Genomic DNA, 26,442 nt, shown 5'->3' on the forward strand with positions numbered 1-26,442 from the left:
CTCGGCTCGGGCTCGGTCTCACCGCTCACCCGCAGTAATGGAAACGATCGCACACCGGCACCGAGCCGGCCCCCCGCGCCCGGGGAGCCGACCCCCGACCCGCGGGGACCGGACCCCGCACTCCCTGTCCCGCCGAGCCGCCGCCACCCCCGCATCCCTCCCCCGTCCCCCGGGACCCGCCGGGCTTCGCCCCCGCGCCCCCGCCTCCATCCCGCTCGCTTCCGCGCCCCCCCCGGGAATCACCCCCCCCGGCTCGGGGGCCAGGTACACTTGACGTCAGGATGGCTGTCGTCGTTTTGACGTGTAAACACTCATTTCCATTCCGGCTCCGGAGGGTCTGTGAGCCTCGGGCAGCCGCGCCGGCAGGCAGGCAGGCAGGGCTCCGCTCCCTGCTATCGCGTAGCAACGCGGCGCCGCATCCCGCCCGCATCCCGCCCGCCCGCATCCCTCCCGCGTCCCGCGGCCATGGCCGGGCGGCGCTGGGCCGGCCGGTGCGCGGCCCTGGCCGTGCTCCTGGCAGCCTGGTCCCTTCCCCGAGGAGGCAGCGCCGGGCGGCTCTTCCTCAACGAGTGGGCAGCGGAGATCCCGGCTGGCCCCGACGCTGCCAGAGCCATCGCGGACGAGCTGGACTACGACCTGGTGGGGCAGGTACGGCCGGGCGGGGGGCTCCGCGCATCCCGCAGGATGCTCCGCGACGAGGCTCCTTTCCTATCCCGCGAGGCTCCTTCCCTCCCCTCTCCCTCAAACTTGTGCCCGGCTGCCGCCCGCGGGGCTCCGGGGAGGTTGAAGCCCCCGGTGCCCCACCGCAGCCTCCCAGGGTTCGGGTCTGCCCCTGGCGCCCGGCCAGGTACGGCTCTTTTAGTAGGGACGGGGCAGGGCGGCTCTGCTCTTCCTCAGAGGACCAGGCGGGGACCTCCGACTCTCCTTGACGGGAGCGGACGGGGTGCTCCCTTTCTCCTTGGCGGGACTGGGCAGGGTCGGGCGGGGGCTCCGGCTCTCCCTGGAGGGGCCCAGGCAGGGCACCTGGGTCTCCCTGAGGACACCGGACACAGTCAGGCAGGGCACCCATCTCTCCATTGAAGAGACCGGCCGGGCAGCCCGCTCTGCCAGAGGGGACCGGGCAGGGAGCCCGGCTCTCCCCCCCGGCAGTCCGGGCAGGAGGAGGGCGCGGGCAATCCCGGCTACGGCCCCGCGCCGCCTCCGCCCCGCCGGCTCCATCGCCATCGCGGGGCTTCTCTCCAGCCGTCCCTCGGGCGCTTTTTTGGGATGCCGTGACGTCAGCGTTGTCAGGGATGAGTAACCGCCGTGAGGGAACAGCTTCGTCTCGCCTCCCGGCGAGGGTCCTGTGCCGGGCACGGCGTCCGCCAACGCCGGGACCCCGCTGACCCCGGCCCTGCCCCGTGGCCGAGGTCGCGGTCAGCTCCCCTCCGTGCCCCCGGTGCTGTCCATGGGCAGCCCCCTGCGGCCGCCTGCCCAGCCCCGCGTCCGGGCACTGCTGTGTTCTCCCAAAAGCCTGTAGGTGCGATCCCACCTCTGTGGGTTTGGTCCTTCTCCCTTTGTGGACGGTGCATTTGTCCCCACAGCCTTCAAACAGCCCGTCCTTAGGGGAATGGGGTGTTGGAAGTCAGCGGGGTGCACCCAGCTCTGCCGGTGGCTGGCTACTGAGCAAGTGAAAATGCTGCACAACCCAGCCCCACAGAGAGGTGTCTGAAGCCGTGCAAAGCTTTTTACACCTGTCCAGCTGAAACCCAGGAAAAGCAGATAAAACTGGTGTGTGACCACAGGTGCAGCCTGTGAAAAAGTGGCCGTGCCAAGGTGTGTCCAGGACTGTAGTGGTCACTAGTACAGGTGCTGTGTAACTTGAGTACTGTAGTAGTAATGACTGCATTTGAGCAGCCAAAATAAAATTACTCCCCTGGCTTATTCCAACATCACACAGGCTGTGAGAAGCACTTGTTACTTGAAGAGTGCTTCCTTGTTTGGATTAAAATATCTAAAGGCTGGTTTCTTGCTTCTTTGTCTTTTAGGCAGTGTGAATTCATTCAGGTTTTGATTGTTGGTACTTGCTCGCAGTGGGGAAATATGTCCTAATAATTAAAGCATGCCTGTGTCTTACAGATTGGATCACTGAAAAACCACTACTTATTCAGACATAAGAGTCACCCAAGACGGTCCCGAAGAAGTGCCATTCATATCACTAAGAGACTTTCTGATGATGAGCGTGTGAGTGTTAAAATTTATTCGGGTTTTTTTAATATTTTTTTTATTCTGTCTCCTTACCGCTAGCTTCGTAATGAGGTCACAGGCAGGCCTTCCTCATTTTGCAAGTCTAAAATATTCAGCCATCCATACTCGTGCTGAATAATACTTGGCTATTCTGTCACTCACAGGCAGAATCTGACCCTATTGTACCACATATTTTACAAGAGCTTTCCAAATTAAGAGCTGAGATGTGCAGCCCTGGAATTTCAGATGTTGCCGCAAAATGTGAACAGGGAACCACAGGACTGGATTCAAAGTAAAAATCCGTAAATGCACTAAGTTTAATTAGGCCATCTCTATGCAATTACCATGTGAATTAGGTTTGATTTAAAGTGACTGAATATTAAGTAAAAAAAAAAAAAAAAAAAAAAAAAAGAAGTAGGGGAAAAGGGCTGAGGTTCTGCTAGACTGGCTTTTACAACAAGCTAAAATCCCTTCTCAAAGGATCCATCACACATTCCAGACTTGCAGTCTTTTGTTAAAATGATATACCACTGCAATCAGAGAACAGGGAAACTGGAGAGCCAGGGGTCTAAGGTCCAACCCACTGGTGAAGAAGGCTCCTCGTTTGGCTTTATTTCAGACAGAAGCATTTCTGTTTGTAGGCATAATGAAAAACAGGGGTGCATGACAAATTTAAAGAGCAGACCAGAATGCTGTCAGCCTTTCTTACAAACTATTTTCTGGGAAATGTCACAACAACAACATTTGATTTTAAGATCAGCATTGTTGCAGCAATCACTGTGACAATATGAGCTGTCCAAACCATGAAGTAACCTAGTTGTCAAACCCAGCAAATTATCATATAAGGACAAACCACTTTGGAATGAGTAATTTTCTATCTGGAGGTTTTAGATGCAAATGTCAGCTAAGAGGAAATATCTTGTATGGTGAGACAGGGTGTTTGTTTTGCCTGTTGTGTTTCAAAACTGTATGCTCTCATCTATTTCCTTGCAAACATTGGTTTAATAGTTAAAGTTGAAATAATCCTAACTTGGGAATGTTCAAACCTGCAGGTTCAGTGTGAACTGGTTCCAATTTATGCCCACACATATGATCAGATGTCCAATGTCATCATAGTACAATGTTCAAGATCAGAGTTTTGGGTGCAGTTTCTCTCTTTTTTGGGCTTACTGCATCAAAAGAATGTGTTACATGGGGAGGAATGACAGCTTTCAATACACCACATTCTAAAATTGTAGCAGAATGGAAGTGATTGTATTACATAGCTACCAGACATTATTGCATCCTTGTATTCTTAGATCCAGAAATGGGGCTTCAAAGTGCTGCAGGTGATTTGCTAAATTTACTCCAATTTCCCTTCTATTTACCATCCAGTATGCAAATTAACTCTGTGAATAAATGAGATGTAATTATGCATTATGTAAGTGTATAAACACAAAGCAATCATGTAACGCTGTGTAGTTACACAGGGACCTTGTTCAGCAGCAGCCTACTTAAAAAGATTTAGATTCAGCCTTTAAAAAGGGAGAGAAAAGGGAATCCTGTTTTTGTTTGTATAACGCCCTCATGAATTTTACGGTACGTTAAGTGTGAAAGCTGTGGTAAAACTTGGCTCTAATCTGAATATTTATCTGCTTCCTATAGTGTTTGTTGTAAAACAGATAAAGGCTGTGAATACATTGAAGGGATATAATTATCTGGTTACCTAACTTCCTCTAGCATTTGCACTAGTTTCCAAGTCTACTTTCTTGCAAGTAGACTTGAATTGAGATTATTTTTACTTCTTTATGTATCAGTGATGGGAGATTTGGTGTGGGGCCTTCAGCTTTTTCTGGAGATGGATGGTTGGAACTTCATCCAGCTGCTGAGTGACAAACATTTGGCCTGTTTGCCTGACATATCTGCTTGGGAGTTTCAGCTCATTTCCCTCAATGCACTTGCTTACCCTGAAAAAAAAAAAAAAAGCATGGAAGTTCTCAATTGTTAATTGCTTTTGGGTGGTGAAGAGGTCAAGCTTTGCTGTAGGCAGGGAAGAGAGATAGAAGTAATTGCTCCAACATGTGTGCAAGTATGTATGGCCCTAGATATCAATAGGGCAGTTTAGAATACCTACACTTGCATGAGTATATTCATCTTCTATGACCAAGGTTTGTAGGGAGTTTAGGACTAAATATATAGCAAAGGGAATCATAAACAGCTACCATTTTAAAGGATTTATGTTCTTGTAGTGAATTTTCCTAAGGCTTTCATTAGAAAATTTCATTTTAATCAAATCATACTTTTTAATCATAATTTCTCAGTCATTATTTCATATATGGTGATAGATGTCAGGATCATAAAGCTGTTTAATCATAGTAGATAAAAGGAACAAAATTTATTCAGAGCTTGAAAGTAAAAGGTTAGATGCAAGGCACCCTCCATGTGAGGCTTGTCACAGGATCTTGACAGTCTACGGAACCTGAGTTTGCTGCTTGGAATTTGGGATGAAAAGGACCAACCTTATCTGTGTCAGAATGACCATGCAAGGATCAGCTATAAACAACATTTTATTCCCTCTCCAAAAGGAGCACACAGCACAGAGAGAGGCATCATCATTAGGATTTCATTTGAACTGGGTTCAGTAAAACATTCAAGGGTGATAAACATTTAAAATACAATCCAGTACCTTAGAGATTGCTGTGTCTGTGCACAAAGGCTGTGCAACTCGTTTGATGATTTATCAAAGCATGCTGAAGCATTCTGGCTTTCAGTTGCCTTAAGTGGAATTATGCCGGTGATGAAGTTAGTCTAATATTCATAGCTTACTAATAGACCACTCTTCAAAACACCACTAGGAAGGAGACTTGAAAGTCCAGCTGGTCTGTGAGTAACAGCATCATTATGATTGCAAGACTAAAGCCAGAGATAATCTTTCTTCTTTCCTTTTAACTCCCAATAGAGAGTGAATAAAAGATAAGTAGAAGAAAGAAGCAGGCCGTGGCTTTCCTTATTTCAGTAGCCACCATTGCTTAGATGACCTTCTAGCCATACTACATGGTTTTATTTAATGTAAAAACCTGCCTTGTGGCACTCACAGGAGTTGTTTGTTAAATTGTACTTAATGATTTTTTGTGAATTAATTCTGTAGTATCATGATTTCACCAAGATCTCTTCCCCAAATTGCACTGTACTACAGTTTAAATAATCCTCCACACCAACGTTGCTCATTTTGCTTTAGGCTCCAAAATTTCTCTGTGTGAGGAACGCTCTCGGCTAAGAAAGTCCCAGACTAAAGAGGTTCACTTGTTATATTTTCACTAATAATTGTAGGTGTCATGGGCCGAGCAGCAGTACGAAAAAAAGCGAACTAAGCGTGCCTCCATGAGAGACTCAGCAGAAAGTCTTTTCAACGACCCTATGTGGAATCAGCAGTGGTATCTGGTAAGAATTTGTTGCCTTGTGGAACTGGGGATGGTGGTTGTGCCATCAACTGCATTATTTGACCGGTATCAGAGAGATTGCACTAAAGGGAATTCATGAAAAGTCCCTTTTGTTGTTAGCACATGCTGTAAAAATAAGCAATCTCTGTGCATACCATTTTCAGGCAACCTTATATCTTCTGTGGAGCGTTGTTTCTATAAAGACTCTAGATGCTAATTCAGCTGCTGTTTAGTATGGGGAAGGTGATGCCACAAATTGTTAACAGTTAAAAACTAATGATAATTTTCAAGTGTTTGCTGTTTTTGTGTAAGAAGTCCATTATCATATCTGAAGCTGGACATGTTTTTCTTTATTAAAATTGGTAGTGCAGAATGCATAGTTCAGATGAAAACAAAAGCATCTGCATGCATATGACAAGCACCTTCAGCCACAGGGACTAGGATTTATATCTAAGAGGGTCTCTAAATCTCACTCACATGCTCAAAACCTCAGGGAAAAAAAAATTCCTGAGCTCCATAGTTTCTGTCTGCATATGTCAGTTGAGAAATACACTTGATCATTTAGGTTTTACATGGTTTATTCCAAGAGCATGTGTTTCCACTGTGCATCTAGCTGTACCTTCAGTCTAGGATTCATTGCTTTTACTCAGAACGGGGATGGGATTAAAGGTGGGTATAACAAATCAAAAACAAAGGTCAAGCACAAATGGGGCCCGAGTGGCTGGAAATACTTTTCCGCAGTTCATCTTAGAGAAATCAGACCAACTCTAGCCTGCTTTCCCTCATTTGAGCTAGGGAAGATAAATTATAAACCACATAGCATAAAATATTTTCATGAAGATTCCTGGAGACTCCTTTTCAACAGAAGAAAATAACTGTTATCTGTAAGAATTTAGCTTTTCTTTGAAGCAGAGTATTTGTTTGCTTCTGTGCCTGTATCCAAAAAAGCATGACATTTCCAAGATGTATATTAGACAAATACGGAAACACACACACAGAGTTCATAAAAGCGGTCTGGGGGAAAAAACTGGCAATGTTCTGCTCTCCAGGAGATGTAGCTCCTTTCCCCCATATTTATGGTTTTCACTTCTTTTCCCTCTAGTTTTCACACCTGAGAAACAAAAACATGCTGCTTACCCTCGTTCACAGTGCACATTGAATTTTTCTGATTAAACGCATAAATGCATTAGATATTTTCTTCCAAAAAATGTTTTCTCTCTTGTAGTGAATAACTGACTATTACCTTATTTTTATGATTTGATGGCAACAGTTTTAGCTCTATCCAGTGCACCTTCACACATCACCAGGAAAAAATATTATTTGGTGGATTTAAGAGAACAAAGGTTGCAACCTCAAATAATTTCCTGAATGGAAGGAGTCAGATACAGATAGCAAAAAAAATGAAAGAAATTTCATCCCCATAACAAATTTCTTCTTCTAAGCCTCGTATTTTATGCAGTATTTCTTTGGAAACAAAGACATAAAAAAACCTGCCATCGGCTAATGTAATCGTGCACAGAGAAACAGAAAGTGGTTCATTTTACATCTGTGCTTTTATGGGGGCTGTAAGCAAGTTTTCTGAATTAGATGTACATACTGCACATTTAGAGGGGGGCATGACCCATTCAGGAGATACTCTTCAAAAAACTTGCTGTGGAAGAGAAGGCTATACATGATTCATACTTCCAGCTGATTTACCACAGGAACAGCAATGAGGGTAGTAAAGGGAAAGTTGGTATTCAACACAGTTGTTCCCAACCAAATGACTACCTTAATTGTTTTATCCATTAGTTATTTTGCTCTGGCTAACTTTAATGTCAGAGGAGAATATACACTTGGAGGAAATCCAGTTCACTGTACTGCAGGCACTGTCTTGGCTCCTCATCAAATGGAAAGAACAAACATTAGCAGGTCTGATTATTAACCCAGCGTTCCAAGGTCCATTGGTGCATCCCCACCACTCCTTTCAGTTTCTGCTGCCTACTTAACAAAAATACAAGATGTTTTTTGTACAGAGGCAATCTTCAGGGATCTTCAAGCAGTGGGGTAAATCTTTCAGTGCTACAAGGATTTGTTGAAACTAATTTTTGTTTTGTATTTGCAAAGTTTGAGCAAAATGCAAAATGCACAGGCTGAGATTGTTTGCAGCATCTTTGAAATACGACTTTGGACCTGCTTGGTATAAACTGGATAAAATGCTGAGATATTTTAATCCATTCTGTCCCACAGCAAGATACAAGAATTACTCCATCCCTGCCCAAACTGGATCTCCATGTTATTCCTGTGTGGCAAAAAGGGTTTACAGGCAAGGGAATTGTCATCACAGTCCTAGATGATGGATTGGAGTGGAATCACACTGACATCTATGCTAACTATGTAAGTTTGAGCATTAGAATGCTATGGAATAGATTAACCAGTTGTAAATTTGATAAACAGACACTCTTCCCTAGCTCATCTTCTGTTCTGTAAGTCAGCTCCTGCAGTACAGAGACTGAAATATTTGCCTTAGACATGATTTGGAACCTGGTCTGTGTCACAGGAAGCTGAATGTCACTTAGCAATGGTAGCAGGGCGGGTATTTTGTTGTTTTGTTTTTCCTTCAATAGATTTAGTTCCCAGACACATTTGTACGTAGTGGTTTAATGCTAAATTATTAAAGCTCCATGAAAAAATTATGGAATTGTTAATGGCCATCAAATTCTACCAACTTGTTTGTAAATAAAGTAAATAAATACAAACTCCAGAAGCCATTTTGTTACACAGTTTAGAAGTGCCTTTTCTAGTTATCTGAATTAATTAAACATTTCTTTTTTTACACGTAGGACCCAAAGGCAAGTTATGATTTCAATGACAATGATCATGATCCCTTTCCTAGATATGACCCAACAAATGAAAACAAGTGAGTAACTTCCAAGTTGTCTGAAGGGAACAAAACAGTATTGTATTAATTTGTGTGTTATAAGATAAAAGTGTGGAAATTTCTATGTCTGTCTCCTGTGGCAATCATTTAATAAGAGGAAGACTTTGTGTAACAGAATCACAGGATGGTTGAGCTTGCAAGGGACTTCTGAAGGTCACCTGCTCAAGCAGGGAGCTCTAGAGCCTGTTGCTCATGATGATCCAGGTGGCTTTTGAATATTTCCAAGGGGGGAGAGGCCACAACCTCTCTGGGTGACCTGTAGCAGTGCTCAGTTGCCCTCAATGTAAAGAATCACTACTGGGTGTTCAGATGGAACTTCCTGTGTTCCAGTTTGCAGAAACATTCTCACATAACATTGATAGAAACACTGGGATTAAATTCCCAGATGAAGACCTTTATAATTGTAATCTCCCTGTGATGTCCTGAATCTGCTCGTGTCCTTGTGTGTGTGTTTGTACTGATGTGTTCCTGCAAGATGAAGGCAACGATCTATTCATGTGACTCTGTGTGTTTCTGGAATGATACCTCCCAAAGCATATTTTTCCTTCAATTCTCTGCTTTGCAAGGGGAATGTGAGAAAAAAAAAAGTCTCCTGATGGGTCTGTCAGACCTGGTGTCATCCATTGTAGTCCAGTTATGGATTTTTTTCATAAGAAAGACACCAGGAGGGGCCTCCTTAGAAGCTGGTACACAAAATAAGTCAATTTCTTAAACAAATTAGGATGCCACCACTCAGTACAGATAGCAAGAAACTGATGCATTGTTTCCCTGTTTCCTATCAGACAATACAGTAGCAACATAAATCACTACATGGGGAAAAAAAAAAAAAAAGATCAGTCAGAGGATAAAAATCCCATGACTAAGATGTTTGAAAAATTGCATTTCTACATTGTTACAGTGTTACTTAAGAGAAAGAAGCCATTATCCTCTTGTTATGATGCCATTATCTCTTAAATCTGTCTGTATTTCCTCTAATCTTTATTAATAAGTAAATGGAATTCAGCCCAGAAGCATTGAAGCATGTCATTGAATAATAATCTGTAGCATTACATAATACAACTCTTTTACCTTGACACTCATGTGAAGGCTTTCTGTACTGTGGAATTAGAACCACCCATGGCAAAAAAAAAGATTTACATAGAAAAATAGTTGTAACAAGAAAAAATTAGCAATGGGGATACTTTAAAGACTCACTTTCTGAAATCCTAAATAAATGCAGTCATATAAAAAAAAAGGTATCTAAATATGTGATTAAAAAATACTTATATTTCAGTCTGAAAACAGCTTCATTGCCCAAATTTTACACTGCTTTTGCACTCTACTAAAATACTGGTACCCACAGTGAGATTTAGGAATTTATCATCTCATTAAAGTGTTCCTTTGACCATTAAGTAGGTAAAATTATATTTAATGAAGCTTACGAGAAGTAAGTATTTTTGCATCATATAGATACAACTCAAATGCTCTTCAATAACTACACTGCATTCAATTAAAGGAAGAATTTGAACAAATCAAGGTCCTTGATGAGTCTTGCTGACCAATACAACAAAGATGTTATGATTTGTTCTTTATTCTTGCTGTATTTATTCAGGCATGGGACACGGTGTGCAGGAGAAATTGCCATGCAAGCCAACAACAGAAAATGCGGAGTTGGAGTGGCCTACAACTCCAGGGTTGGAGGTAAGGAAACAAAAATAATTAGATATCTAATAGGAATGGAAACAAGACAGATGCTGAGTGTTGTTAGAAACCATTAATCTGAAATATGAATGATTGGTCATTCTTGGAAAACATGCATCTTGCAGTATTAAAAGCTTCAAAATCCTGTCTGGCCACAGTGCTGAGTGTCACCTCCATATGACAGGACTTCTTGGTTATGAATAGATAGGTAGACTACGTAACAACAGCAGCAACAGTATAGGCAGGGATGATGATGATTATGATAATAGTAATAAAGTAAGTAATCATAATGTTAATAATATTAACTCTTATTATAATTAATAATAATAACAACAACAGTAACAACAATAATAGCAACAACTTATATTGTACCTAGAGTTAAGACTGTATATTTTAACAAATGATGGACCAATTACTTATTATTGTTTATCCAGGGGAGGAGAGGGATTGAGTAAAGTAGGAGTATACAAAATTATACCCACCCATACTTGCAGCATATTGTTTCCATCCACACAATTACATTCAAAAGGTCATGTCAGTCAAGTTATTCAAACTGCTGTCCTTTTTGTTTCAACACGTTCCTTCTCTACTATCACCATAACTTAAATTTGAAAACAAGTAGAGTCTTGCTTGCCCATCAATCAATATTGTTGTTTTGTTTTTTTAGGTTGGTGACTCAATCTGTTAGTTGTTTATTAAATAATCATGATGCACATATCAGTTGCAAATGGTCATTTAGCTCAGAGGAAGTTATTTGTACAGCCCTACTTTTTCCATTATTCCCTCTTTTTCCTTTTAAATGATGGGACGATGAGTGGCAATTGACACCCATAACTGTTGTTCCCACTATTTCAGCGCGGTGCTTTGTCAGTTCCCAGTTACTCCACTGAGCTGTCATGGATGTCATCTTTGCAGTTTGCCTTTGCCATAATGCATTATGCTGTCATGATCTGTTTAAATAAAATATCTCACTCATGATATGAAGACGTCAGATTTTCAAAGGAGGGCAAAATGGATGAAGCTGCAAAGATGTCTGAACTCCCACTGTGCCCATATTTTAAGACTCTTGCATCTACAGAGGAGGTTTTCCCACAGCTATTTGCATCCGATCTGTGCTCATTTGCAAATGCAAACTACATATCTGTGTGGGATGACTTATCTTGAAAAGGGAAATAACAGCAGGAAAAGCAGTCCAGCAATCCACATTACCCAGCAAGAAACATACATTTGGGTGGGGGAGGAGGAAGAATGGAAAAATTGAAAGAAATTGTAAGCTGTTAGATGTGACCAGACTGATTAAGATAGGGGTGTAACAAAAATATGTTCAAAGAGCAGTGGAAGATAAGAGAAGTCTTCAAAAGATTCAGATAAATTTGGAGTTGCTAGACACTGGAAGATTTTTTTGGTGATCCAAGCTCTATGGGGTTCATTTCTTCAGAGGCTGTTTTACTACTTTTTTTTTTTATATATATATCCATGAAATGACACGCTGCACACTTCTACTTGACATTAGTTCAGGAGGACTTCCTTAAGTGTCTGTTTGCTTGTAGCTGTTGCCATACTGGACAAATCCTGTGGTCCACAGCCAGGTACTCCTCTTTCATAGTCAGCAACATCTGCTTTAGGGAAAGAAACCCTGACATGTGGAATACCTGGTTCTCCAACCTTCAGCATCAGAGGTTGCTTTAACTTTGCCTTGAGGGGTAAAACAAAACATTCAATTATTTTGTTGCTGTTGTTGTTTTATGTGAAAGTACTGAGTTTTAACAGTCCTGGGTGTTCTCACCAGTCACATCAATGCCTGGCCTGATTCTGAAACCTTGACTAGCCTCTCCAGCACTTTGTGGCTGTAAGTACCATAGGCTTTTTTGTGCACTGTGTGAAGAAAAATACTCTTAATGCCAGTTTTCAAAGAGACACTTCTCAGTGCCCTTTCACATTCACCTCTTGGTCCATGTAGAGCTGAGAAATGGGTATTGATCACCTCTGGAGTAAAGCAGGGTGTGTGTATTTTCATGCATACCTAACCATACCACTGTGTTATGATATTTCCATGGTGCTGCCATGGAAATTAAATGATTAAGAAGTTCCATTTTACAAAGGACTGGGCTGAGAGTTCATGCGGAGTGACGTGTTGCTAAAAATAGCCTTCTGCCAGGCAGACACATATATGTGTCTGAAATTACCTTGGGCATTGCCTGCTCTTGATTTTGTGGGACCGATGACGGAAGCAAGAATAGAAAAGAGTTTATGCAAGAGGACATAATTGGAATCTGCTTAGGGGAATATCACTGCAGTCATCAAATCCCTGAGTTACTTGAACAATCAGAGTTTTTGACAATCAGGAAGGCGAGGCAGCGATTTTTTTCCTTGAACTGTTTTCGTCAGTGTGGAGTCATTGTTCTTGGGGGTATTTTTCCTTATTAAATTATTTATCTGCAGAGTTGTCTTTGTCTTTTTCTGTGGGAAGTATCTGTGCATTACTCCTCACATTCCCAGTATCTCATTATGTGTTGCAAGCTCTCACCTGGGGCTTGCAGTCGCTTTCACGCAAGCAGATCTTTCCTCACAGTGTGCTGGCTTGAGAGAATCTGGCAATTCTGAGCCAACTGAAAAAAGAGTAATCAAACCACTCTCAGTTTAAGACAATCCTGGGTAAGTGATGTTTTTAGTACCTGGGGCACAAGATATATACCTCGGTGCTTTTTCCAGCTTTGTGAGTGATAATGGAGCAGCTGTGGTTGAGCAGATTAACTCCTTTGTCTGATTTTACCACTAATGAATATGAAATAATAAAGCTCAGCTTTATCTCGGAGGTATTAGGAGTATTAAGAGGTCAGCCAATTGGGAAAAGAATTATGCTTGCAGTCTTTTTTTCCCTTGATAGCATAAAATAGAAGAACAAGACACTAAGCTGCAAGGGTGAGGTTGGAGGGTTTTTGTTGGGTATTTTTGGGTAGTTTAGGGTTTTTTTTTTTTAATAGAATGACAATATTTTGCCTGCTGTGCTCCCCATTTTGTAGAAAATACTAGAAAATGAGTACTCATAATTCACCAGCAATGGTGCAGCTGCTGGAGTACTAACCTGCCAAATCCAAGGGAACCCAGACATTTTTATTGCTTGTAAACACAGGCTGAATCCTGACTGCTGTGGCTCTTATACTGCTGCTGTTGCTGTAAGAGCCATGCCACAGTGGGAATTTTGCCAGATTTCTGCTTTTTCTGCTGTCCTTCAGCACTGGACAGAGGTAGCAGCCCCACTGCAGAGATGTGGCTTTGCACAGCAATGGATCCAGTGCAGATGAACCACTGCCTGCACCTGAATTTTAAGTACCACTGAGATCAGCCTTGCTCTGAAGAAGAAGATTAGATCATGCAGCTCCTAATAAATTGTTAATGGCTAGATATCTCTGTATTGCTCACAGTAGAAAAAAAAGGTGGCAGTAGAAAAACAGGGAGATTTTTTTTCTGTGGTGTAGATTGAAGAGCTGGTGAAAGTGCAGCATCACAGAGACAGCAAAACCTTTAATGATTGTGAGGACTTAGTGGTTTAGTCAGAACGTTCAGAACTACATCTTTGAACTAAAACTCTTAGAAGTCCTAAAGATAAAAGTAATGTTGATAAAACCTCTTTAATTTCAGTGGCATTTTAGCAGTTTGAGAAGGCTGTGTTACAGATGTAGGAAGAAGGAGGAAGAAAGAGAATGCAATGAGAAAAAGCAGAAACAGTAAGCAAGACATGATCTTCTTGGGTGTCCGTAGAAGGAGAGAAAGAAATAAACAGGAGGCTAACAAGATTTTAAGATTTATTTTTTAATGGTTGTAGAGAAACACTCAGCTCTGCAAATAAACTCTAACTGTATTGTTTTACACTGACAGGAACTGTCCTCAGTATTGCTTACCTGAACAGCAGTCGGCTGTGGCTGCAGTAGTTACGGCTTAATTTTACTGGAAATGTTCAAAACAGCTAACAAAGACAAGGAGGAGGGAACAGAAAGTAAATCCAGTCTGCTTCTTTTTTTTTTCCTGTGAAGGTATACGAATGCTGGATGGAATAGTCACTGATGCTATTGAGGCCAGCTCAATCGGTTTCAATCCAGAACATGTGGATATTTACAGTGCAAGCTGGGGCCCTAACGATGATGGTAAAACTGTGGAGGGACCTGGGAGGCTGGCACAGAAGGCTTTCGAGTATGGGATAAACCAGGTACAATACTTCAGGGAAAGATAAAGCAAAAATGTGGCAGAGAAAAGAATATTAAGATGGTTAATACCAGAGAAAAAATGAAAACAGTTTGTGCTGTCTTCGATCAAAACATATTTGAAATGGACACGGTATATTTTAATAGTACAGGTGAGAGAAATTTCCAGCCAGAAAAGGACTTTTGAGAAAACACCATTAGGGCTTTCTAAACTGGTTTTAAGTTGCTAATCTCCATAAATAAGCTTTCTTTTTGCATCCTTAATTTTGCTGCCTTTGTCTCGCCCTACACCCACCCTTTTCTGCTGCTTGTTTCACCCTGAACAGTAATCGGATTTCTGCATTGAAAGCCCATAAAATTTAACACAAAATTCCTGCTTCATGAATATTTTGCTGTGTGAAATAGTGATACATTTTAGCACCCTGCAGATGAGCTTATATTGTGCTAATTGCATTAATTTATAAATTGGTGCATATCGTGATCCAATTAAAATGAAAATAGTGCAAATGCATGATGGAGAGTACTGGGAAAAATATTTTTACTGGAGTTTTTTCATGTTACCCTCTTTAGATCTGTTTGGAAAATAAATAGGGTGCAAACTGAGAGCTGCCATGTATTTATTAGTAAACTACTCTAGCTTTTGCCAGTGAGGTGAAAAGATATCTAAAGACAGGTACTAATAAAGAGAGGAAGACTGAATCATAGATGAGAGAAGAGAGAAATGACTTGAAGGACAAGCAGAGAGAAAATTTTGAATAAAGGGCAATTAACATCAATAGGCAGAAGGAGAATAGGAGAGAACAATGCAAATGCTGACAGCTGACAGTCACTCTGAGGGAATAATGGAGACTGAGAGGAGAGAGCTGATAACAGGTTAGATACCCATAGGTAGGCAGCAAGAGCAGAGGGAGAATTAAAGGTGATAATTAGGCAACAAATGTTCGTTGGTCTTACTCTGAAAAACCAGGTTCTTTGGTGAAGAATGTGTCCTCTTAACAGCTTGTTTTATTCCTACTGGGGAACAAATTAACCCATTTGCTTGTCAGGATTCCAGGATTCCTTTTGCAAAGGTCTGTCTGGTCTCCATTCTGCTTAAAGTCAGCCAGTGTTGGAACTGACAACAACTCTAATCCCTGGATCCTTCACTGCTACTCTGGTGAAGCACCCGAGCACAGGCTCAAACTGAAGAACTGAGGAAGTGTTACTACCACTCTAAGTGAAATCAGAGCAGGTGTTGGGATACACCAGTGCTTTTCTGGACTGCAGCCTTTGGTCTCAAAGATACTACATCACTTTCTGTAGTTGTCGTGGGTTGTCCTCCCCAGTTTAAAAGCTGTATCACAGAGCACATCTTACTTCTCTTTGCTTTTAATGTTTCAAGTGCTGAAAATGTCTTAGCATTTGCATAAATAATTTCAAATCTCACCCGAATGGAGTGCTAAAAAAAAAAATTGTATTTCAGCTACTGTGGAATATTAAATGTGCATATATTAATAATGAACAACGTAAGAAATTTTGCTTGTCACACAAAACATATTTTTTTTCTCTGAAAAATTAGTAGAGCTTAAGACTGGATAGTGATGCGTGTTACATGGTTATGCCTGGAGGCTGGAGATCCTGACCCACAGATCTGTGACAGAAGGGAGGGTTTTAAATGTGTCTGTCATTCATGCCCCTAACCCATACCTCTGTGAGTACAGGAAAGGAAAGTGAAATAAACCCTGATAAACTTGCCTATTCTTAGAAGAAAGAAGGGGGGGGGGGGTTTATAGAAATGGTGAGGACCAAAACAGCAGCATGTGGAAAAATTTACACCATTGAACACAGACTCTGTTTTTAACTTGAAAACCTGAGGAAAATTGCTGTATCTGGAACACTAAACCTAAGCCAGCCAGACTGAGAGATGGGCTGTAAGGTGAGCTGTGGGATATTTCAAACAGCTGCTTTCTTCTGTCTGTGTCTTCCACAGTGCTTCTGGAAATTTCTCCTGTTCTATGTTTGCTATATGAGGCTTTTTGGGGAAAGGAATTGTTAAGGATACATTGTGAGGTCTGAAATCTCTTTGATAACCACTCATTTCTTTTTTTTTTCTTTTTTTTAGGGCCGAAATGGGAAAGGCTCCATTTTCGTGTGGGCTTCAGGGAATGGAGGTCGTCAGGGTGACAACTGTGACTGTGATGGTTACACTGATAGCATCTACACCATCTCCATTAGCAGTGCTTCTCAACAAGGGCTTTCTCCCTGGTATGCAGAGAAGTGCTCTTCAACTCTGGCCACAGCATACAGCAGCGGGGATTATACTGACCAAAGAATTGTAAGTTGCTTTTACAGGTTTCAGAACAAATAGAAAGGTATGATATATGCAAATAATAAATGAAACCTCTTAAATGCTTGGCTTTGAGTGCCTGCTTTATATTGTGTGTTATGTGCTTAAGTGCTTTTGTCTGGAAACTTAAAGGGATTTGTAATCTTGTATTCTTCTATCTTAAAACAAAATCAGTGTGTTGATGCAGTTAAATCAACATGCTGAATTTGTCTGTGGTTTGTGAGTGCTCTTTGTGTATGAAAGCAGTCTCTGCATGGTTTGATATGGTCTCATTCTTCAGAAAAGGGCAAATGAAGAGAGATCTGGAGTAAAAAGAAAACCTGTGACATCAGGGCCTCTGTTATACCTTGCCATTACCTTCCAAATCTCCCAAACTCAGAAAGCAGGCATACCAGTCTGTGTGCCTTCCTGTGTGCCTGAGGAAAATTGCTGTGGCACAATAATGCTGAAATACCTGTAATTGCTGTCCAGCCCTGGTGGATGCTAATTTTACAATACACTGCACTGATGGGGATTAAAACAGTGTCATTCCGTGTTAGCCAGGGGATGAGTCCTTACTAAGTGGCTTCTCTTTATAGTCAAGATTTAGATACATGGGCTGATGAGTTTGGTGTTTAATTTCCAAATACAGCACATGTTTCATTGCAAATTATAGTTCTTCTGCTGAAGAGGGAGCAGAACACCAATACTAATCCTATGAGTAATTTCCTAGTAAGCAGTAATTTTGAATGTTCTAGGCCCAACACAATGATCTGTTTTCATGATTCACCAGTAAGCCTGAAATACTTATTGTGAAACCTTAGACTAAAATAAGATTTCAGTGTGGGAGTATTTGGTTCCAACACAAAACGTTTTGATACAAAAATTATAGTTGAAGTAAAAAGAGTGGATTGAAGTATGAACAGATTTAAACACTCATCACTTTTTCTGCTGGTGAGGAGTGTATTAATATGCACCAAGTAAAGGACACATGTTTGTGAGTATGGATGTGACTGTATTTACACCTGTTTATTCATGCAATCTGGGGTTTTTTTTCCTTTATTTTATTTTCTATCAGACAAGCGTTGATCTTCACAATGAATGTACAGAAACTCACACTGGGACGTCTGCATCTGCACCTCTGGCAGCAGGAATTTTTGCTCTAGCACTGGAAGCAAAGTAAGACATCACACAATTACCTTTGTAACTCCTCTCTCTCAGTCATCTCACCACCTTCCCCAAAACGCCTGTTTTAAGTGGCACCACCTCATGCTGCATCTCCACTTTTTGTCAGTCAGTCTTGGTCAGGCTGATGGCAAAAAATAAGCAGCTGTTCACCCCAACTCCTTCCTAGAAGAGCAAAATAAATGTGAGTAACTCATGATGACTGAGGAATATTTTGTGTATTGGCAACAGGTTTTACTGATTTCTGGTCAAATGCACTTAAAACTGAGGGTGCACAGGGATTCAGGAGAATGTGATTTGAAGACAACAGGTTGCAGGAGTTTAAACTAAGCCTCAGCCAATTCAGAAAAGATTTTCTGCCAGTGATGAGGCATAAAAGGGAAGGTGCCCAAGCTTATCTGTCAGAGCAGGCAGGGAGCAGCCGGGTTCAGATCCTGTAGGGCAGGTAGTCAGAGTTTAGGACTTGGGAAAGGTAAGAAAGGACAGGATAATGGCTTTTTCACAGAAAGCACTTTAGGCAGTAGTGCATAGGTTTAATAACTTGGATGGTGTGGATTCAGCTCCATTTTCTACTGCACACCCCTTTGGTGACACGAGTGAAGACTCTTAGATAATTTAAAGGGTAGACTAAATCACAGATGGAATCAAATACTCAGTTTTCAATGTCTAGGTCCTACAAAGACTGGTGGGAAATTCTAGTGTAGCTAGCTAACTTTAAATGCCTGACTAGTTTTGGAGGATTGGACTCTACTCTTGCTGGAGACCTGTTCTTCATGGACACAGAAATCTTGTCTGCTTGGAGAAGTATTGTGAGGATAATTGGAACATGATTTGTGTTTTAAAACAGTGGGATGCCATACACATTTGAAGCGTGTTCTGTTTCAGTCTAATGATTGATAGAAAACGGTAGATAGCCTTGAAGAAACTAACCAGGCACATTTTCTCAACAGCCCAGATCTAACATGGAGGGATATGCAGCACTTGGTGGTGTGGACCTCAGAATATGATCCACTGGCTGGAAATCCAGGATGGAAAAAAAATGGAGCAGGACTGATGGTCAACAGCCGATTTGGGTTTGGGCTACTCAATGCCAATGCATTGGTGGATTTAGCTGATCCCAAGAGATGGAAAAGTGTACCAGAAAAGAGAGAGTGTATTGTCAAAGACAAGAGCTTTGAACCCAGGTAAGGATTTGCATCAGCAGTTACCAAGCTGGTGTCTATTGTAATAAAGCCTGAAGGATCATATTCTTCACAGATTGCTCTGAACGAGACTAAGGGACTTCTTTTGATTAATTTAGTTTTGCTTAACTGTATTCCCAAGAGGCAGGCAACCAGCATTTGCTTCTTGGTTTGTTTTTTTTAATGTAAGACTGATGGAAATTACTAGCATGAAGTCTTAACAAACACTAAGATTATTACGTCTGCTTGTGCAGACTGTGTATGAAAGGATGATACCATGAGGCTGAGCCCAATCAGCAAAGCTGTGAATTTCTAGACAACCATCAGAAGACAGATAAAAAGATACTGATGTCTCACAAGAATTAAAAATATATATATCTGTAATGGGTCTTAGCAATTATTCTCCTGTGACAGGCTTGTATATGTCGAAGTCAAGGTGATATATTGAGCTTTAGTCATGTCTGTAGCATTTCTCTTATGAAACACAAGTGTCTCAAAGGCTCACTGAAAAGTCTTACCAGCTACATGCTCACAGAATAGTGGGCCTGAACAGACAGATTAATTATCATTAGTCACTGAGCTGATTAATCAATAAGGATATCTAGACTCTTTTTGTCTCCACATGTTCACATGTGGATACTTATCCAGAAAAAATTATCTACTTCAAAGGCTGAAATTATACCATGTGAATGCACCAAAGGTCTGTCTGCAGAAATATATTGCAGTGTTTTGAAGTCACTGCTTGGTAACCTTACTAATTATGCTATTTTACCATCAAATTGGTTTTATGGGCTCTGTCTTTTTCACAGAATATTGACCCACTACTGATGTATGCCATACTTGCTGTTTATGTATTTTTATTGCAGTCCTGTACGTTACATTATAAAAAAAAAGATCCTATGATCCTGAGTTAAGAATTATTTATGTGGAGAGTTAGATACCCAATTTCTTCAGAAGTAATGGGAATTGTGCAGAGAAAGCTATGCAGAGTCTCTCTCTGCACAGATCATGAACAGAAGACATTACCTTTTTTTTTGTTGAGCTGGCATTGACTCTTCCTTTCTTATCATTCTGACACGGCTGTTAAACGTGTTGTTCACACATCATGACCCAGAATCAAAAGTTCCAGTGAGTAACCAAAGAAATACTGCAATTTTAACAGATTATTAAGAGCAAATGAAGAAGTCATCATCGAAATTCCCACAAAAGCCTGTGAGGGTCAAGAGAACTCCATTGCATCTCTGGAGCACGTGCAGCTCGAGGCAACAATTGAGTATTCCCGAAGAGGTGATCTTCATGTCACTCTGGTTTCTCCATCAGGTGAGGGAGGCAAAGACACACTTTCTTTGTGTTACTGTAGTGTGTAACATTTACTTCATGAAAAAAAAGCGGTTTTCAGTGCTTAAAGAGAGCTAAATATATCATTGGACAAATCCAATGTGAGGATAAAGCACCCTGGGAACTATAGAGACCCATCTTCAACCTTCACCCACTCTGGGTTATTTTTTTGAAAAGAGGTTTGAAAATCATACTTCAAAAATGAAGGCACAGAACATTTTCACAGAGGCAACAACCTATGAAAACTCAGGGTTCCTGGCAGACAACAAATTATAGATCAATAATTCTTATCAGATTTCCTGTAATTTTGTAGACTAATGGGAAACGAGGGATATCTGATTCCTTAGGTTTCATTTCATGCATCTTCCCATTGGTGTATTAAAAAAAACCAAAGTGTTTCTGTTAGGCATCTTAGTACAGCTATACTAAATGAGCTAGAATATGGGAAGCTGTCTTGACAATGCCCTGAAAAAACACAAAAAGACCAAAAAAAAAAAAAAAAAAAAAAAGACTTAGCATAAACAACTAAGAGTAAAGTCTGTTAAATCAACTGGTGTTAATAGAAAAAAAAAGACAAACTTTCAGATATTAATTTGAACATCAGGCTGATCTAATTTTTCTATTTATAGGTAGCAGTCATCAAGTACTGCTGCCTCCACTGCAGTATCATTTTGTTTTCATGGTTAAATTGCTTTTCCCTTGTTTCTTGCTGCTTTTATACTTTCCTGCAACACATTAGTAGCAAATGTATGTCATTCCTTTTCTATATTTATGGTGTTACCTTTAAATATATTTGTAAATTGTGACAAGGCTCCTTGGGGCTTCACTTTTACTTATTAAGTAAATATTGCTCCCTTGTTTTTTTCCTTAAATGCAAACAAGCCAAACAAATTTCCTCCTAAGAAGTGGAACGTCTTTTGCTGCAGAACTGCTTTGTGAGCTGGAGCATTTTTTTAATAATAACAATGCAAATGCTTTTCACACTGTCAAAGGACGAGGCTGTAAAAATTTACATCCACTCACCAAAAAAAACCCCAAACCAGTGATGAAATCATGATAAGGCCGTGGTTTCATAATACTGCATGAGCTGGTCTGCCTTCAAAACTTCCATTTCAGAAGTTTCTTGAGCAGCTCATCGGTGGAAAAGACTGGTTGTGTCTGACACCTTCTCCTTATGCTTCTTTTATGTGTATTCACTACCTTTTTGTGCTAGAACACTGAACAAGATGTACCTTCTTGGTGTGACCTAACAGCTAGTGTGCTCCTAAATGCTGCTGTAAAAATAATTACAGGAGCCACTGCTAAAGGAGACGCTGCTGAATAGTGTATTTTCCAGGTCACCTCTGCTCCAGGCAGTGTGCAAGCTGAGAAATGTGAAAATCTGGGAGCAGGCAGTGTATGGACAGTCACAGGGTTTATCTTGCACCCACACAGGGACCAGCACTGTCTTACTGGCTGAGAGAGAGAGAGACAAATCTCCCAATGGCTTCAAGAACTGGGACTTCATGTCTGTCCACACATGGGGGGAAAATCCAACAGGCACCTGGATTTTAAGAATTACTGATATGGTAAGTATGCCTGTATGCTAAGTAGCTGTGTTTGGGAGCTAACACAGATAAAATGATCACTCATCACTACAAAGCATGTTGAACAATGAGCCTGCTCATTAAGCAAGCCAAATGAAAGGGTATTTAAGATACCCAGCTGGGCTGAAGATTAAAGAAGAAAAATAAGAGTCACATTTTCATGTTCTTTACCTAAATTCAAAGCACCTCTCTCATGTCATTGACATGTACCTGTCAAAAAAATTTCATGCCTGTGTTTTTCAGACATACATCACTGAAACGAATCACTTAATAAAGTTTTCTTTATTAGTGGAGATTCATGGAGAGAAATAAGCAATCAAATTACATATGGTTAACTGGAAATTTTTTCTGCAGAAAAGAACACAGCATAGATCTAGGCTTCTCATGGTCCATGTGCAGTTTTCATTAACTGAAAACATTTTGAATTAATGATTTTTGGGGGGATCTCAGTGACCTATTCTGACATATACATTTCCCTAATTTCTTTCTGAGAGTACTTACTGCTGAACAATGTTTAAGGATTAAAGCCAACTAGTTTACAGATACAAAATAAATCAGTTTACTAAAGCCACCTGGGGATATGGATTACAACAGCAAGACACCAGAATTAAGTTGCTTGGTAGGCAACTGAAAAATAATTCCCTTCGAAGAGAGGGTGATCAAGCTCACTCATCTCATTGAAGTTGTCTGTTAATAAGCTTGTCCTTAGGGGTCAGATCTTGCCAGAGACTGAAAGCTTCCTGTTAGACATTGAGACTCCAGCCCCTGTTGGCATCAAATTGTAAACAGGAGGGTATTGCCAAGAGCTGAGCAGATGGATACAGCACTAGGAGTAAATATTACTATCAGCAGTCTAGTTTTAATGCTGCAGGCTTATAGATAATCCCATGGTTACAGATACCCTGCTCTTTGAAAGCATTTTTGTGGAACAAAGTTAAGAGAATTTCATTTGTAAATTAGGTCTCATTTCAGGTGAAAGCTTCCTGAAACTTACAATAAAGCAAGATTTTTGTCCTCAAGACACGATACACTCTTTCCTCACCCTGTTGGTTTTTGTGTTTTCTGTACTTGTCCCTTCCACTTTCTACTTCTGAAATACTGCCACCAAAATTTATAAATAAACATTTGCTGCCCTCTTCCACACACTGCATTTCAGATTGCTGTTGTACACCACATAACAGTAAAGAATAGTATTTCACATTATCATTTCCAATGGTAATTTTAATAAGGAAAATACCAAGGAATGGCCTAGTGAACAAATTCTATAATGCAAAATACTACTTCAGTAACTTCTAGCATTATGACAAAATTCCATTGATGCTTACACGATGAATTAATAATTATATTACATCCAAATGTGAATATTTGGAGCGGTTAAGCTATTGTATTGAATCCCATATTCTGATATACTCTGTCTCCACTAAATCTGGGGCTCTTGTGCTTATGAATCATACTCTATAGGTAGGTATTGAAAGCCTGATAATTTGTTTTGGGCGCTTCTGTGTACTTCGCATTCAAGTGGTTTTTTTCATCTTTTATGTCCTGAGAACCTATTCTGATGCCACGCTTGTTTTTCAGTCCAGACGAATACAAAACGAGGGAAGGATTGTAAACTGGAAATTGATTTTGCATGGCACTGCTACCCAGCCTGAACACATGAAGCAGCCACGTGTGTATACATCCTACAATGCTGTGCAGAATGACAGACGAGGAGTGGAGAAGATGACGGATCTTGTAGAGGTAGAGTTATATTACATTTATTCCTTACCTGTTTTTCAGTTTATAAGAAAATTGTTGGGGTTTTTTTCACCTAGTAAGAAGACACATACTCGTTTTGTATTAATTTTATCTAACCCCTGACTGGTTTTGAGTGTATATTGTAATTTTGCCCATGTTGACAACTGGTATTTTTATTAGTCTCTGTTTTCAAATTGCAAAATATAAGGGGTTTAGGATGATAACAGGAAATTGCCCCTAAAGCAAGGAACTCTATGGCCAATGCAGTTTCGTGGTAGAAGGAGGGAGGAAGACACCTCTGACAGACACACAAAATTTATGTAATTCTACCGAGAACAAGTGTCACATCCCAAAGGAACTGTGCCTGCTGGAGTGCTTCCAGGGAGTTTGAAAGGAATTTCAGGAACAAAGAGCTTGACAAAAGTCAGGGACTCATTAATTCAAAAGGTTTGGCTCGGTGGATCTGTTGCTGCCAGATCCTTTATCACCCCCTGTTTAGCCTGCAGATAACAGTGCTCTAAAAATACAAGGCAGAGTGGCCCTGGGTTTCAGGATGCAGAGGATGGTAGTAATGTACAATTTCATAGTGCTTGATTACGTCAACAGCTTCAGAAAATAATCCCATCACATCAAATTGTCTCCCCATTAAGTAATTAGGACATCCATAAAGCACAGAGAGTTTAACCTTCCTCAGACAGGTTATGAAAGGTGGGCGTGATAACAGTCTATAAATCCATTACAAAAATATCCACAGGTCTGGCAGCCACAGGCAAGGAAAAAATTGGAAAAAAGTAAAAGTGGATTCAACAGGTTCTGTAGGAGAAAATCGGTGGACATGGTAAAAAATACATGAAGAAAAAATGAGTGTTCAGTTAGAAATACAGTTCTAGGTTAAATGAGGAAGCTCTGCAGGCATATACTAGCAATGAAACAAGATCATGCCTCTCACCAGCTGCTCTGTGGATCTGTATTTGGGATTGGTCTTCCAAGGTCTCCTAGATATGTGTTATGGCCACCCATTAGCCATACTTCACTGTCTTTTCCTCAGGTGAGATCATCTACAGAGAAGGATGGAAACAGTGGTTCAGCCCTTTTCCTAAGCGGACAAGGCACAATCAGAGCAGCCATCACCACTGCATATATGTTTCCTTGATTTAGACTGCTGTGTCCTGTGGCACAACCAGAAATGTCTCTTAAGACTGGGACAAATACTGGTATAAAATGACGTGTTGTATCCAGCCAATGTGGAATCTGAATTTATAACTGCCTATATTGTGGGGGAATTTCATATTTTTTACAGTATAGTCCGTTTGATAGTTTGTTTTGGTTGATAATGGTCTGGTTGTTTTCTAGATGCCCAAGTGGCTCCTTGAATGATACAATAACATTTGCCCACACATAGATGGAGATCACCAACCAGAGCAAACACTAATCCAGTCAGTCTTTCATTGACGCCTGATCTTTTTTCATGCTAATCTGTGTTCTAGGACCACACCACACTGGAGAGCCTGAGTGAAAAACACAAGGCCACAGAAGACACCAGCACCAGCAGTGACAAAGCAGAAGATAAAATCCCATCAGAGGCCATGCTGCATTTGCTGCAAAGTGCTTTTAGCCGACAGATGGATCAGAAGCAACTGCCAAAGAAGACTGCAAGTGAGAAGTTAAATATTCCGTACGAACACTTCTACCAAGCCCTCAAAAAATTGAACAAGCCCTCCCAGTTGAGAGGCTCAGAAGAAAGTCTGTACAGTGACTACGTTGATCTTTTTTACAATGCCAAACCTTACAAGCATAGAGATGATAGACTGCTGCAAGCGTTGGTTGATATCATAAATGAAGGAAATTAACTGTAGGGTGTGGCACTGAGTTGGAAATATTCATTCTCCCCACCTGTAGTTTTTTTTCCAAAGTCTGTGTATGCTCTAGTTATGTGATTGCTGCTTTGATTGCTTCATATTTAATACAAATATCAAGGAAGGAAAAAAACGGGTGTGAGGGGATAAGGCAGGAAAATTACACTTTTTAGTATTATCTTTTTTCAAAGCCTTTCTTCAGAGTAGATTTGCCCCCTCAGGCATGAAATGCAATAGTACTCCCCTGAAAACCCTAATACTCTATTTTAAACAATTTTCACATTACTTATTCTTCCACCCTCTTCACTTAAGCATGCAGTAGGATTCAAAACCTGAATTATTAAGCAGTTTTGAACCAAACTGCCAAAGCTATGGGGATATATTCTCATCCATGGATTTGTCGTGAATATTGCAGTCTCTGTTATATTTGTCATTTTTCCAATTTAATACTTACAGCCAGTACTGCTTCTGTCACAGGTGTTTTGTTCCTTCTCCAAACAATGCTCCCTCACCCTTCTGTTCTCCTGTAAAGGAACATCTGGGAGGCTGGGGTTGGACTGGGGCATCACTGAACGCTGATGAAGTTATTCACAATTTAGACTACAGACAGACACACACTAATAAAAAAGAGCCCCCAGCAAGGCATCCCACGCCATGGGATGGCATTCTCTCCACCTGGCTTGGACCTACCTAAGTGAAGTGCCTGAAATATGAGCCTGGTCTTTCTAGGCCATATGTGTTTAATGAGGACAAAGTCTCCTAGAGAGAGCACTTCAGAGCACTTGGCTTTCTTTCCACAGGTTATGA

At 41.0% G+C, this 26,442-nt stretch overlaps 1 protein-coding gene across 1 annotated transcript; it reads left to right on the top strand.

Annotated features, from left to right (window-relative positions):
- Positions 1 to 465: 465 nt before the first annotated feature.
- PCSK1 (proprotein convertase subtilisin/kexin type 1) lies at positions 466 to 25,629 on the top strand (the record flags this gene model as incomplete). Its single annotated transcript, XM_082301209.1, has 14 exons — positions 466 to 648; positions 2,119 to 2,223; positions 5,536 to 5,646; positions 7,875 to 8,021; positions 8,468 to 8,544; positions 10,157 to 10,245; positions 14,280 to 14,452; positions 16,549 to 16,761; positions 17,831 to 17,931; positions 18,888 to 19,121; positions 20,281 to 20,438; positions 21,891 to 22,024; positions 23,621 to 23,782; positions 25,267 to 25,629. 14 exons carry the CDS (start codon positions 466 to 468, stop codon positions 25,627 to 25,629), a joined length of 2,250 nt encoding a protein of 749 aa, XP_082157335.1.
- Between the last annotated feature and the right edge of the window lie 813 nt (positions 25,630 to 26,442).

This window comes from Coloeus monedula (genome assembly GCF_965178545.1).
Source record: "Coloeus monedula genome assembly, chromosome: Z".
Classification (NCBI taxonomy): domain Eukaryota; kingdom Metazoa; phylum Chordata; class Aves; order Passeriformes; family Corvidae; genus Coloeus; species Coloeus monedula.